The sequence below is a fragment of the Pongo pygmaeus genome, chromosome 2 (assembly GCF_028885625.2).
Source record: "Pongo pygmaeus isolate AG05252 chromosome 2, NHGRI_mPonPyg2-v2.0_pri, whole genome shotgun sequence".
In the NCBI taxonomy this organism is placed as follows: Eukaryota; Metazoa; Chordata; class Mammalia; order Primates; family Hominidae; genus Pongo; species Pongo pygmaeus.
In genome coordinates, this window is record NC_085930.1 from 110,195,587 (window position 1) to 110,211,094 (window position 15,508).

The 15,508-nt window shown below is 40.6% G+C and overlaps 1 protein-coding gene across 8 annotated transcripts in view; it reads left to right on the plus strand.

Annotated features, from left to right (window-relative positions):
• ANO10 (anoctamin 10) overlaps positions 1-15,508 on the plus strand; it is a 247,296-nt gene that overhangs the window by 146,399 nt on the left and 85,389 nt on the right. For 4 of the 8 annotated variants that reach the window (XM_054479580.2, XM_054479579.2, XM_063662004.1 and 1 more), the window contains exon 12: positions 9,449-9,517. The exons of the other annotated variants lie outside the window; for them this stretch is intronic. In XM_054479580.2, coding sequence (XP_054335555.1) covers positions 9,449-9,517 — 69 coding nt within the window. The remainder of the gene's footprint in view (positions 1-9,448; positions 9,518-15,508) is intronic. 8 annotated transcript variants of the gene reach the window in all.

Sequence of the window (15,508 nt, forward strand, 5' to 3'; positions counted from 1 at the left end):
CCTCCGCCTCCCGGGTTCAAGCGATTCCCCTGCCTCAGCCTCCCGAGTAGCTGGAACTACCGGCATGCACCACCACGCCTGGCTAATTTTTTGTATTTTAGTAGAGACAGGGTTTCACCATGTTGGCCGGGATGGTCTCGATCTCCTGACCTCATGATCCACCCTCCTCAGCCTCCCAAGGGTGCTGGGATTGCAGGCGTGAGCTACCATGCCCAGCCCGATTACTGTTGTTTTAACCCTTCACGTCAGATAGTGTTAGTCCTGTAACTTTGTTCTTTTTTCAAGTTGTTTTGCCATTCTGGATTCTCTGCATTCCCAGAGGAATTTTAAAATCAATTTGCTGATTCCTACAAAACTTTTTGAGATTGCATTTCAGTAGATTGATTTGGAGAAGATAAACTGACATTTTAACAATATTGAATGTTCTAATTCATGAACATTGTATATCTTTCCATTTATTTAGGTCCTCTTTAATTTTTCACAACAATATTTTATAGATTTATTTGACAGAATTTGTACATATTGTATTCATCCCTAAATATCCGTTTCCAATTTTAATTGCTGGTACAGTCATGTGCTGCATAACAACATTACAATCAATAATGAATCATATATACGACAGTGGTCTCATAAGATTATTTATTTATTTATTTTTGAGATGAATCTCACCCTGTTGTCCAGGCTGGAGTGCAGTGGTGCGATCTCAGCTCTGCCTCCCAGGTTGAATTGATTCTCTTGCCTCAGCCTCCAAGCAGCTGAGATTACAGGTGCCTGCTACCATACCTGGCTAATTTTTGTATTTTTAGTAGAGATGGGGTTTCACAATACCATATTTTTACTGTACCTTTTCTATGTTTATATATATTTAGATACACAAATATTTACCATTGTGTTACAACTGGGGACAGTATTTAGTATAGTAACATGCTATACATTTTTGTAGCCTAGGAGCAATGGGCTATACCACATGGCCTAGGTGTGTAATAGACTGTCTAGGTTTGTGTAAATACTGTCTATGATGTTTATACTATGACAAAATCATCTTATGACATATTTCCCAGAATGTATATCCATTGTTAAGTGATGCATGACAGCAGACAGGAAGAAAATTGCTTTTTATGTTGACCTTTTATCCTGAAACTTTGCAAAATTTGCTTATTAGTGATAGTTTTAGTTATATAGGGTAAAACTTAGAATTTACTCTGTACATGACCACATCATCTGCAAATAAAAACAAATTATCTTCTTCATTTATAATCTATAGGTTCTTTGTTTACTTTTCTTGCCTGATTGCACTGATTAGGACCTCCAGCAGAATGCTGAATAGGACTAGTAAAAGTTGTCATTCTTGTTTTGTTCCTGATTTTAAGGAAAAAGCAGTTAAGTTTTTACCATTAAGTATGATGTTAGTGACTCTCTTTCTCAGTATCTTTTTAAGATTGAGGAAATTTGCCTCTATTTCCGTTTTACTGAAACTTTATCCTGAATGACTACTGAATTTTGTCAAAAATTTTCTGTATATATTGATATGATGGATCATTTTTCCCCTTTACTCTGTTAATGTGTTGAATTATATTAAATAAGTTTCTAATGTAAATCCAACCTTGCATTTTTTTTTATATGGGGTCTCTGTCACTCAGGCTGAAGTGCAGTGGGACAGTTATGGCTCACTGCAACCTCAACCTCTTAGACTCAAGTGATTCTCTACCTCAGCCTCCCAAGTTGCTGGGACTATAGGCATGTGCCAACATGCCCGGCTAATTTTTTAATTTTTTGTAGCTACAGGGTCTTGCTGTGTTGACCAGGTTGGTCTCAAACTCCTGAGTTCAAGTGATCCTCCACCTTGGCCTCCTGAAGTGCTAGGATTACAGATGTGAGCCACCAAGCCTAGCCCAACCTTGCATTTCTGAAATATATACCACTTGTTCATATTTTATTAGAGATTGCTGGATTTCATGTTCTAATATTTTGCTAAAGAATTTTACGTCTATACTAATGAGAGATATTGGTCTGTGGTGGTCTTTTCTTGAAATGTTTTTGTCAGGTTTTGGTATCAGAATAATACTGTCCTCGTGAATGTCCCCTCCTTTTTTTTTCTGAGAGAGGCTGTGTAGGATTGATGTATTAGTCCGTTTTCAGGTTGCTGATAAAAACATACATTGGAAAATTTACAAAAGAAAGATGTTTAATTGGACTTACAGTTCAATATGGCTGAGGAAGCCTCATGATCATGGCGGAAGGCGAGGAAGAACAAGTCATGTCTTACATGGATGGTAGTAGGCAAAAAGAGAGAGCTTGTGCAGCGGAACTCCTCATGAGACTTATTCACTATCACGAGAACAACACGGGAAAGACTTGCCCCCATAATTCAGTTACCTCCTACCAGGTCCCTGCCACAACACATGGGAATTCAAGATGAGATTTGGGTAAGGACACAGCCAAACCATATCATTCTGTCCCTGACCCCTCCGAAATCTCACATCCTCTCATTTCAAAACCAATCATGCTTTCCCAACAGTCCCCTAAAGTCTTAGCTCATTTCAGCATTAACTCAGAAGTCCACAGTCCACTCATCCAAGACAAGGCAAGTCCCTTCCACCTATGAGTCTGTAAAATCAAAAGCAGGTCAGTTACTTCCTACATACAGTGGGGGTACAGGCATTGGGTAAATACAGCCATTCCAAATGGGAGAAATTTGCCAAAACAAAAGGGCTACAGGCCCCATGCAAGTCCAAAATCCAGCAGGGCAATAAAATCTTAAAGCTCCAAAATGATCTCCTTTGACTCCATGTCTCACATCCAGGTAATGCTGATGCAAGAGGTAGGTACTTAGCATTGAGCATAAGTACACTTTTGTGGCACCTGGGGTTGTATAATGTAAGCATTTAGGTCATGTTTTAAGCTTTAATTATAAATCCTTTCAATCCACAAGCTATTTTCTCTTCATAGCAAAATCTCCTTTGACTCCATGTCTCACATCCAGGTAATGATGATGCAAGAGCAGCTCTGCTCCTGTGGCTTTGCAGGGTACAGCCTCCCTCCTGGCTGCTTTCAGGGGCTGGTGTTGAGTGTCTGCAGCTTTTCCAGGTGCACAGTGAAAGCTGTCAGTGGATCTGCCATTCTCAGGTCTGGGGGACAGTGGCCCTCTTTTCACAGCTCCATTAGACAGTGCTCCAGTAGAGACTCTGTGTGGGGGCTCTGACCCCACATTTCCCTTCCTCAGTGCCCTAGCAAAGGTTCTCCATGAGAGCCCCGCCCCTGCAGCAAACTTCTGCCTGGATATCGAGGCGTTTCCATAGATCTTCTGAAATCTAGGCAGAGGCTCCCAAACCTCTGTTTTTTACTTCTGTGTGCTCACAGCCTCAACACCACGTGGAAGCTGCCAAGGCTTGGGGCTTGCACCCTCTGAAGCCATGGCCTGAGCTCTACATTGGCCCCTTTCAGCCACGGCTGGAGTGGCTGGGACACAGGACACCAAGTCCCTAGGCTGCACTCAGCATGGGTACCCTGGGCCTGGCCCACGAAATCCCTTTTCTTCCTAGGCCTCCTGGCCTGTGATGGGAGGGGCTGCCTCCCATCTGACATGCTCTGGAGACATTTTCACCATTGTCTTGGGGATTAACATTCAGCTCCTTGTTACTTATGCAAATTTCTGTAGCTGGCTTGAATTTCTCCTCAGAAAATGGGATTTTCTTTTCTATCACATTGTCAGGCTGCAAATTTTCCAAACTTTTATGCTCTGCTTCCCTTATAAAAATGAGTGCTAGGCCTGGTGTGGTGGCTTACACCTGTAATCCCAGCATTTTGGGAGGCCGAGGCGGGTGGATCACCTGAGGTCAGGAGTTCGAGACCAGCCTGACCAACATGGCAAAACCCCATCTCTACTAAAAATAGAAAAAATTAGCCAGGCGTCGTGGTGGGCGCCTGTAATCCCAGCAACTCGGGAGGCTGGGGCAGGAGACTCACTTGAACCCGGGAGGTGGAGGTTGCAGTGAGCCAAGATCGTGCCGTTGCACTCCAGCCTGGGTGACAAGAGCGAACCTCTGTCTCAAAAAACAAACAAACAAAATACTGAATGCTTTCAACAGCACCCAAGTCACCTCTTGAATGCTTTGCTGTTTAGAAATTTCTTCCACCAAATACCCTAAATCAACTCTCTCAAGCTCAAAGTTCCATGAATTCCTAGGGCAGGGGCAAAATGCCACCAGTCTCTTTGCTAAAGCATAACAAGAGTCACCTTTGCTCCAGTTCCCAACAAGTTTCTCATCTCCATCTGAGTCCACCTCAGCCTAGACCTTATTGTTCATATCACTATCAGCATTTTTGTCAAAGCCATTCAACAAGTCTCTAGGAAGTTCCAAACCTTCCCACATTTTCCTATCATCTTCTAAGCCCTCCTAACTGTTCAAACCTCTGCCTGTTACCCAGTTCCAAAATTGCTTCCACATTTTTGAGTATCTTTTCAGCAGCGCCCCATTCTACTGGTACCAGTTTACTGTATTAGTCTGTTTTCATGCTGTTGATAAAGACATACCTGAGATTGGGCAATTTACAAAAGAAGGAGGCTTAATTGGACTTAACAGTTCCACATGGCTGAGGAAGCCTCATGATCATGGCAGAAGGCAAGGAAGAGCAAGTCACATCTTACATGAATGGCAGCAGGCAAAGGGAGAGAGCTTGTGCAGGGAACTCCTCTTTTTTAAACCATCATATCTTGTGAGACTTATTCCCTAACATGAGAACAGCACAGGAAAGACTTGCTGCAATGATTCAGTTACCTCCCACTGGGTCCCTCCCAGAACACATGGGAATTCAAGATGAGATTTGGGTGGGGACACAGCCAAACCATATCAATTGATAATATTTATTCCTTAAATGTTTTATATACTTTCCCAATAAAACTGTCTGGACCTGAGAAGATTTTCTGTTATGAATTCAATATCTTTAATAGATAGAGGGAGCTATTCAGATGTTCTGTTTCTTCCTATGTCAGTTTTGGTAATTTTGTTCCTTATTTGTTTATGTCATCTAAGTTTTTAAACTTACAGGTATAAAGTTGTTCACATTATTTTCTTGTTATGGTTTTAATTTCTATGGAACATTTAATGATATCTCCTTTTTTATTCCTGATATTGGTAATTTATGTCTTTCTTCTTTTATTCTTAATTAGTTTAGCTAGAGGTTTATTAGTTTACTGATCTTTTTAAAAAACGTTTGTTCTTATTGATTTTCTTCTATTGATTAATTTCTATTTTACTGATTTTTACACTTTTAATATTTTCTTCATTTTTTCCTGTTTTTTTTTCTAGCCCCTTCTTAGTTCTATTATATGAAAGATTCTTAGATTAGATTCCTCAGCTTTTCTATTGAAGTTTTCATTTTGACAATCATATGGTAATTTCCAAGAACTCTTTCTGGCTTTTAATTATTCCTTTTCTGTGAGTGTCTGCTCTTGTTGTATGAATACAAGATTTTCTTAGTTCTCCTTGAGGCTGCTGTCCTTTTTTTTTTTTTAAAAAAACCCTCTCTCCTGTTCTCAGAATTATCTGTGTTTCATCTGGATTCATTTTCTTCTTTTTTGCCATGGGGTATATGTGCATAGCTGTGTGTCTGTCTGATTTTCTTCATGAAGACTTTTCTCAAGTGTCTGGTGAGTCTTGGCTATCTGTTCATATTGAGAATTAGCCAGTAGCATGGCTGGCTCAGGCCTTCGTGATATGAGTGAGGTTTTCCAAGAGGCAAAGACTTTGCTTTATGATAGAAGACAAAGGGGAGAGGGGGAGGGTGCAGAATACACTGCCCATCCCCCTATGCCAGAATGTGGAAGGTGTTTTGAGCTCCCTTAGTCCTCCTATCTCCCACCCCAAGAAAGTTCACTTAATTTGTTTAGTAAAGATCTATTTTGTGTGTGCATGTGTGGCACATGTATGTATGTATGCATCTGAGAGTTACTTAGCTGCAGCCATTTGCACATAGGATTATAGGGAGAGATGAACTTCCATATCACTCTTCCTACCATTATGAGGGCGTTGTCCAGGTACGAAGCCTTTCCAAGGCTTTGCTGTACTGGTTGGCTTTTTCCATAGCCAAAGCCTGCCTCCATCTGGGTTCTAGGCTGTAATTTTCTACACTCAGTTTTATCATGCTATACTCTTTCATTTATTTTCTGATTTCCAGAAATTTATAGACTTTTCCTATGTGCTGATGGCCTTTTTCCCATTTCCCTCATTATTATGGATGCCTTTTTGTTTCTTTGCTGTTCTTTTGATGATCTCTCCAAATGGATATGAGAGATAAATGGAAATCTTCAACCTACCATCTAAACCAATGCATAGCATTCTTTTTAACTTCTTTATATAGTAGTTTATAATTTTCCTGATTCCTAATCCCATGCTGCCATTTACTGGTTTGTGACCCTGAGTAACTTGTTTAACTTCTCTGTGCCTGCTTTTTAAAATAGAGATAACAGTAGTACCTATGTCATAGGACTGTTGTAAGTACTAAATGAATTATTATATACAAAGCCCTTAGAATAACTTATAGCATAAATAAGCCCTATATAAATGCTTTCTGTATCATGGTTAGGTTGTGGTCTAATTGTGTAATTGTGCATGCCTACACTGGCTGGCTCTTCATTCCGCATTTGTGTGTTACAACAATGCTGTGGTGGGTGTCTCTGCTTAGTGTTCATACTCTTGGTATGTTGTAAGAATTTTTCCAGAAAAGGCAGAAGTTGCTGGAGGGAAGCATGAGTATATTCTAGATTTTCATGGAGACACCAGATTACTTTCTTTGCCCTCCAGCCAACTGTGGATGTGAGAATTCTCAATGGTTTTCATCTTTTTTTCCAAGCTGATGGACAAATGGGGATGGATAATGCACTTTGATCCCTCAGCTGCAGAGCTATAAAATAAATTAAACAGGTTAAATTAAATTTGTACTTAGAATTCCTAATAATCATGAGCTGTAGACAAGGCTCACCTCACTCACAGGAGTGTGTACCTGAAGGAGGGCAGGGGCAGCTGGGATGGGCCACTGAGGAGTAGCTCAGCTGTCAGGGCCAACCATGATGGTGGAAGTGTTAAAACTAACCCGCCAGCCTGGAGCTCAGTCCCTCCTTCCATGGGCGAGCCCTCACTAGCTCCTACCATCTGAGGCACAAAAAGCACTTTCCCCCTTGAATGGTTGGAGGCCAGAGCAGAAGCTCCAGACAGGCACTGGCAGGAAGCACTCACTAGCTCTGGGCCAGTGGGAAGCACCTTCCTCAGGAGGGTCACACTCAGAAACTGGCAGCTCCATCATGCCTCTTAGCCATGTCACCTCTTGGCCACGTTCTCCTCACTCCGCACTTGGAGCTTCCTCTCCACAAGTCATTCTTCTACTGGCAGATATTTCCGTGAGACTTCTGAAACCTTGTTTCATTGCCAGCAAGCCCTCCCTTACCCTTAGCCTCTTCACAGAAGACTATCTGTGGCCATCTCTCTGATAATACTATCTTGTTTGTTACTTACTGAATTGGATGATGCTCAATTTGGTTATCCTCCATTTACTAGGGAAGTGCATCAGGTAGAAATGGGATCTGAGCACTGACTGGTCCTTTTCCTTCAACACCGAATCCTGGAGCAAGTTGTGGCTACCAAAAGAAGAGAACAAAGGATAAAAACAACTTAGTGGCAGGAGGTGGGGTGGTGGTGGTTGGACAGAAAGCGAGTCGGGAAAAAAAAATTGAGAAGTGCCACCCTATGAGAGTGACACATGCAGCTAGGTATTGCTTCTAGAGCCCACCTAATGGCATTAAACAGTGCTGCCTTTCTGTTCTCATATATTTATGTTCCACCTGGTTACACATAACTCAAGGGGCTCAGAGACTTTGTTTCACTGTTGTAGAGACATTGATTTGGAAGCTCATGGCAAATAAGAAATCGGTTTAATCATCATCCTCAGCAAACTAACACAGGAACAGAAAACCAAACACCACATATTCTCACTCACAAGTGGGAGCTGAACAATGAGAACCCATAGACACAGGGAGGGGAATATTACACACCCGGGCCTGTCCAGGGGTAGGGGGAAAGGGGAGGGAGAGCATTAGGACAAATCCCTAATGTATGCAGAGCTTAAAACCTAGATAACGAGTTGATAGATGCAGCAAAACATCATGGCACGTGTATACCTATATAACAAACCTGCACGTTCAGCACATGTATCCCAGAACTTAAAGTAAAAAAGAAAAAAAAGAAGTCGGTTTAAGCCTAATGGGAGATTGAAAGCTCTCTGCGTTTCTTGTCTATGGCATCTTCATTTGATGTTAATAGGAATTTGTAATGCATAAGAGAATTCGTGTAGAAATATTTCCTATGTAGAAATATTTTCAGAATATTTTATTGTTATGGTAAGTAAAAGGAGGATGTGGAGGAATTTGATGGAGCAAATCAAATTATTTCAGCTTAAATTTAAAAACTTTGCAGGGCAACATGGTCTTATTGCTAGAAACATCTTTCCAAGAAGGAAAAAACAGGTATCCTGGGTTCTTTGTTAAACTTCTCCTTAGAACAGATTTTTATAAAATGTGTCTGTCTTTAAGGAGATTCATCTGTGGGATGCTATAAGGATCTTGTTGCACAGTGGTCTCCCTTGTAAGGGGTCTCTTGACTAGGACTCCGGGGTCAGCATTTATAACAAGCTTTCAGGCTTTTAATATTTTTTACAAATGACAAAGATTATATATAGCACAGTGGGGATATGTTGTCATCTCCCCTTTTATAGGTTAACAAGCTAGGAACAAAATGAGAGTTCTGACTCCTTTTCCAATGTGTGGTTGTCTACTGTCTTTGTTGCCTGGAGCTCAGTGTCACTCAATGAAAGGGAGACAAAGAAACTTAAGTGATTATTCCAAGATCCCACACAAACTCCTATAGGAATAGGAACAGGGTTGGGGGTGGGGGATAGGGGGGGCCCTTGCATCTTGGTTGATCAGACTACAAGCTCCTCAAGCCCCAGGTACACCACTGCAGAACTCTCCATGTTGCACTGAGCATTTCAAGTGGCAGCTCCTCAGAACACATTAGTTAATTTGATTTCCACCTGGTACTGATCTCCTCCTTGCAGTTGATTTTATTTTAGAGAGTAATTTGTAGTTTAGAGATGGCAAGCAAAAAGCTTGTAATGAATTAGGAGCCTATAGGAAACATACCTTTATTCTAAAGTAAAGCAAGTTTGGCTCTGTGTTCCCATCCAAATCTCATCTTGAATTGTAATTCCCACATATTGAGGGAGGGACCCGTGATCCCCACGTGTCGAGGGAGGGAGTGTGATTGAATCATGGGGGTGGTTTCCCCCATACTGTTCTCATGATAGTGAGTGAGTTCTCATGAGATCTGGTGGTTTTTATAAGTGTTTCATAGTTCCTCTCTTGCTCCCTTCTCTCTCCTGCTGCCTTCTGAAAAAGGTGCTTGCTTCCTCTTCACCTTCTGCCACGATTGTAAGTTTCCTGAGGCCTCCCCAGCCATGCAGAACTGTGAGTCAGTTAAACTTCTTTCCTTTGTAAATTACCCAGTCTCAGGGAGGTTCTTCATAGCAGTGTGAAAATGGACTAATACCAGCATGTTTTGCAGTAAGTTATTAACTGTCAGGGTTAACTTTGATATGTGTATTTAGCAATCTGCTAAGAGGCATTTTGTGTGCCAGGTTATTAACCACAGTGTCAAGTTCAATACCAAAGGAGTCTTTTTTATCTAGTTTCCTCCCTGACTTTATTTCAAAGCATAATCAAAGCTTTATTCTTCATTAGATTTAATATTAGCTAATTTAGTTTTTGGCAATTTTTATTCTAGTTTCTGTTATATACCATTCATAAATTGAAATGATTGTGCCAAAACATGTTAAGTTTATAGAATGGTAATGTACTGTTGGGTGCATTGTCATGGTACATTATAGATGGCTCTGGAGCAAGATTTACAAGTAATAAATACAAGAAAGTTGTAAGTATGAAAAATCTGTACTTACTGTGTTTCATTCATAAGAACACTGCTATCCGCTTTCCCCATGGCCACTACCACCTCAATTACACAAAACTAAAATGATCCTACTCTTTGCTTCATGTCGCAGACACCTTTGTAATTGTATTAATTCCTGCATCTGTGGCCCTCCCTTTTGTAGGCACCAATGGTATATTTGATATATGTCCTTCCCTTCCACCTTTCACTTATTTCAATTGTGGTGTTTGTGTGTGTTGTAATTAATGAGCATGGCTTTGGGCTCTGAATCTCTAATTCTTTTTCACTCAGTGTTTATGATATCTGTCTATGTGACTATATATGAATTTGGTTCATTGCTTCTGGCTGCTATGTAGATATCCATCTTCTGAATACACCAAAGTTTTCTTATCCATTTTCCTACCGACGGACAACTCTTTGCTTCTAAAGCCAGAGCTACATAAGGATGCACAGCGTTGTATTTGCTTCTTTGTGGATGTGTGCAAGAGCTTACCTCAGAGCACAGGTGAAGAAAATGCCCAGGTTTAGCAGATTTTTAGCATCTTTAAGGCAAAACTCAGTGCCATCAGTATAATATAGGACCTCTGGAGCTTTAAAATATATACATTTTGTATAAAAGGTGACACTCAAAAGTGTAGTTGAGAGTATCATTAATTATAAACTGCAGTGTCTGAAGATTCTATTTTTGTAGTGTCCTTTTCCTTTCCTCCTAATGACTGTGCAGGTGTTGGTGACCGCCGTACCTGCTCACCTGCTGAGCCCAGGTTCCCAGGGAGGGAGCCAGCCCAAGTTATTTGAGGAGTAGGCAAATGTAGCACGTCAATTTCTATTTAAAGAAATTATTTCATCACCTAGTAGGTACTTAAATGTATTTTTAATGTTACTCTTTTTGCTTTTCTTTATCCCTATGCATCATAAATTAGAGTTAACGCAAGTCTTTGTTCCTGTTGTTTATTGAACTTGCTGTAGAATAGCAGTGCTGGAATATGTTACTCTAACAAGTAAATACTGCGTCATGTACCACAGGATATTATAATTTGTTTTTATATATCTTTATATATTCATCTTTGTGTCAGAATCTGTTGGAAAAAAAAAAGTTTTGGAACCAATGTTTGTTTGACTGATGGTGCTTGGAAAAATTTTAAGTGGAGTTTATTCAGAAACCCTGAGGAAAAGATCACACATGCAGACCAGCCCAGTGAAGTTTTGAGAGGGGTTCTCAGGGTGGTGAAAGGAGAAATAATCAACCAGTCAGAACAGTTAAATTAGCTGGCCCCAGAAAGGATCTGTGAGATGGAAGACGGCCCTCCTATCCTGCTAACTAGTTGATTTACAGTACCTAGCCTGGCTTACCCCAGGTCATTTCCCCCCATTCCTTAAGGACTTAAGGGCCTGACTCACCCCCTCTCTCTGCAGAACCTCTCTAATACACATACCTGTCACTCCTTCCACATCCATGGCTGCTGACATCCTTGACCTCTCCTCCACTGACCTGTCGTCCTTCTGATCTCAGTCTCCCACCTCCACAGTCATACCTTTGACTCGTGGCCTGCCTCACTTTAGATTCCTAATCACTGACCTCAAATAGCCCTCAGTGCTGCTTGGCATGCATGTGTCTTTCCGTGGTCATTCTCTCTCCTGCCCTTCCACATGACTGTTTCATGCCTTCTCCTCCCTCAGTCCTCCAGTGCCTCCTTCCCTCCCTTGCTCTTGGCTCATGACCTTGCTTCCTACCTCACTGAGAAAATGGGCGCACTACATGAAAACTCCCGCCAGCTACACCACTTGCATGCATTTGTGCCCATGTATTTGACTTTTTCTCCTGTCACTGCAGATGGCCCACATCTGCGCCCCATGAGGGACACCTCCACACTCAGGGGCTGGATCCCATTCTCTTACATGTCTCCAGCACAGGCTCCAGGAGACTCCCTCACTCTCGCTTGCATTGTCTTTTTCCCTTTCTATAGGATCATCCTCATCGGTGCATAAACATGCTGTCATTTCTTCTACCCTGGGCTCACATTTCCCTCTAATTACTGCCTCATTTGTCTTTAAACAAAACTTGTGTAAATTGTTCATGCTTACTGTCTCCAATTCCTCTTCTTTCATATTATCTTGAACCATTAGTCCACTAAGACACCACTTCTGAAGGTCTCTGGTGATCAACACCTTGCTAATGCCATGGTCCTTTCTAAGGCCTCATCTTACCTGACTCCTCTCTCCTGGAAACACTGTTTTCATTCGATTTTCAGGTCCCTACATCACTTGCTTTTCCTCCTGCCTTTCTGACCACTCTTCTTTAGTGTCTCTTCTTCCTTCCCTCCCTCCATGTCTCCTCCCCTCCATTTCTCTCTTCCTCTCTCCCTTTTTTTTGTGTGTGTTTTGTTGTGTGTGCTTCTTGCCCACTCTCCCTCTCTGATGGCCAGACTGTCTTGGGCTCTGTTCTTGGGCCACCCTTCTGCTTTTGTCTGGTCTCAACACAGCAGCCAGAGTGGTTTTGTTAATAACCTTACACATCACTTCTCCATCCAGAAACCTCCAGCAGGTTCCCATCTGATTTAAAATAAAAGTCAATGTCCTCACTATGACTTTTGAAACCCTATAGAATCAGGCCCATGATTATCTCTCTGCCCTTATCATCAAATCCTCTCAACGTTCTTGCAATCCATTCCAGACACACAGGCCTTCCTCTGTGTTCCTTGAACAGCCAGGCTACTGCCTCAGGGCCTTTACATTTGCCTTTCCCTTGACCCAACATGCTTTTCCCCCAGAAGAAAGCCTGCCCAGTTTCCTTCCTTCAGGTCTTTATTAAGAGTCACCTTCCCCTGGCTGTCCTGTCTACATTTTAGTCCTCCTAACAAAACTTCCTCTTCTTTGTTGCATAAACTATGTATGTTACTTATGAATAGTTTAATTATATGTCTTCTCCAAAAAGGTAAGCTCCAGCTGTGCTTAAGTTTAGTTCCAATCTACAGCACCTAGAGAGTGTCTGGTATGTGGTAGTTGCCTACTGAGCATTTGATGAATGAATGCATATAAGCAGACACCTTAAGAAGGATACAATATGTAATACCGGCATAAGGACAGACTTATAGACCAATGCAATAGAATTGAGAGGCCAGAAATAAGCTCTCAAATATAGTGTTCAACAAGGGTGTCAAGATAATTGAATGAGGAAAGAATAATTTTTTCAGCACATGGTGCTGGGACAACTGGATAGCCATATGCAAACGAATGAAATTGGATCCCTACCCCACACTATATGCAAAAAATAACTCAAAATAGATCAAAGACCTAAGTATAAGAGCCAAGACTAGAAAACTCTTAAGAAGAAACAAGGATGTAAATCTTTGTGATTTTGAATTAAACAGTGGTTCTTAGATGTGACACCAAAAGCACAAGCAATAAAAGAAAAAGAAGACAGGCCAGGTGCGGTGGCTCACACCTGTAATCCCAGCACACTTTGGGAGGCCGAGGCGGGCAGATCATGAGGTCAGGAGATCGAGAACATCCTGGCTAACACAGTGAAACCCCGTCTGTACTAAAAATACAAAAAATTAGCCGGGCGCGGTGGTGGGTGCTTGTAGTCCCAGCTACTTGGGAGGCTGAGGCAGGAGAATGGCATGAACCCAGGTGGCGGAGCTTGCAAGTGAGCCAAGATCACGCCACTGCACTCCAGCCTGTGAGACAGAGCGAGACTCCTTCTCAAAAAAAAAAAAAAAAAAAAAAAGGGAAAAGAAGATAAACTGGGCTTCATCAAAATTGAAACATTTTGCGCTTCGAAGGACACCACAGAAAGGTTGCAGATATTTGCAAATCACATATTTGAGAAGGAACTTGTATCTAGAATAATTAAAGAACTATTAAAACTCACAATTAACCCAATTAAAAAATGGGCAAAGGATCCGAATAGACATTTCTACAAAGAAGATTTTTTAAGTGGCCAGCAAGCACATGGAAAGATATTTACATCATTAGCCATCAGGGAACTACAGATCAAATCCACTATAAGATAATACTTTATACTCATTAGCATAGATATAAACAAAAAGGCAAATAATAGCAACAAGATTTGGTGAGGATATAGAGCAATTGAAACCCTTGTACACTGCTGGTGGGAATGTGAAATGGTACAGCCGCTGTGGAAAATGGTTTAGCATTTCCACTAAATGTTAACCATAGAGTTACTATGCAATCCAGCAATTCCACTCCTAGGTATATACCCAAGTGAAATAAAAACATATGTCTACACAAGAACTTGCACATTAATATTCATAGCAGCATTATTTGTGATAGCCTCAGATGGAAACAACCCAAATGTCCACCAACTGATGAATGGATAAATGAAATGTGGTTTATTTATACAATAGAATATTATTAGGCAATAAAAAGAAATGAACTAGTAATACATGCCACAACATGGATGAAACTTGAAAACACTATGCTAAGTGAAGGAAGCCCATCACAAAGGACCACATATTATATGATTCCATTTATGTGGAATTTCCAGAATAACTACTTTAATATAGAAAGTAGACTGGTGATTGCCTACGGGAGATAAGGGATTGGAAAATGACCATTAAGGGGCATAGACTTTTTGGAGGGTGTAAGGAAAATGACCTAAAATGTATTGTGGTGATAGTTGCACAAACTCTGAGTATACTAAAAGGTATTGAATTATATACTTTCATTGGGAGAATTCTATGGTGTGTGAATCAATAAAGCTGTTGTTGGTTTTTTTTAAAACAAGAATACATTTACAAGCCTAGAGAGTGTTCTAATTCTTTTAGAATTGATCTACATCTACATTGGTATCCAAGAAGATTAAATGAATAAATAAATAAATTAAATAAATAAATAAATAAGTTAGAATTGTTCTATGGCCTATTTTATTAGTAACTAATCTTTAGCCTTTGAGGGTAGATTTGACTTTAGAATAGCCAAAAATAATTTAATACCAAATCTTGGGAGTTTATCGGTAGCCAAACTGCCTCATACAGTTGGGAGTAGAAAACCAACAACAGAAAGCCATTTTCACTTACTCACTGTGACTAGATAGATATCCAAGAGTTCCAAAAATCTTTTGTGACTTTGCAATTCCATTTCCCTAGACTAAGCATAGAGCCTCTCAAACTCAATGCTAAGTGAACCACAGTTATTTGAATGTGTAAGTTCTTGGGTGTTTCTTTAAACTTCATTTACATTACTTTATAGTCTTATCTAAGCGTATTTGGACTCCTCAGCTAAACTGCACCTTGTGTGCGAAAAAATTGTTTTGTATTTCTTTTGCAAATCCTCCTACCCACCCCCTAATCCCCACCCTTCATCTCTAACCACCACCACCTAGACAAAGCCATAAAAAAGGTGATTTAAAATCCTCATTTAAAAATTTTTTTTTTTTCTTTTTCTTTTATTATTATTATTATTATTATTATTATTATTATACTTTAGGTTTTATGGTACATGTGCGCAATGTGCAGGTAAGTTACATATGTATACATGTGCCATGCTGG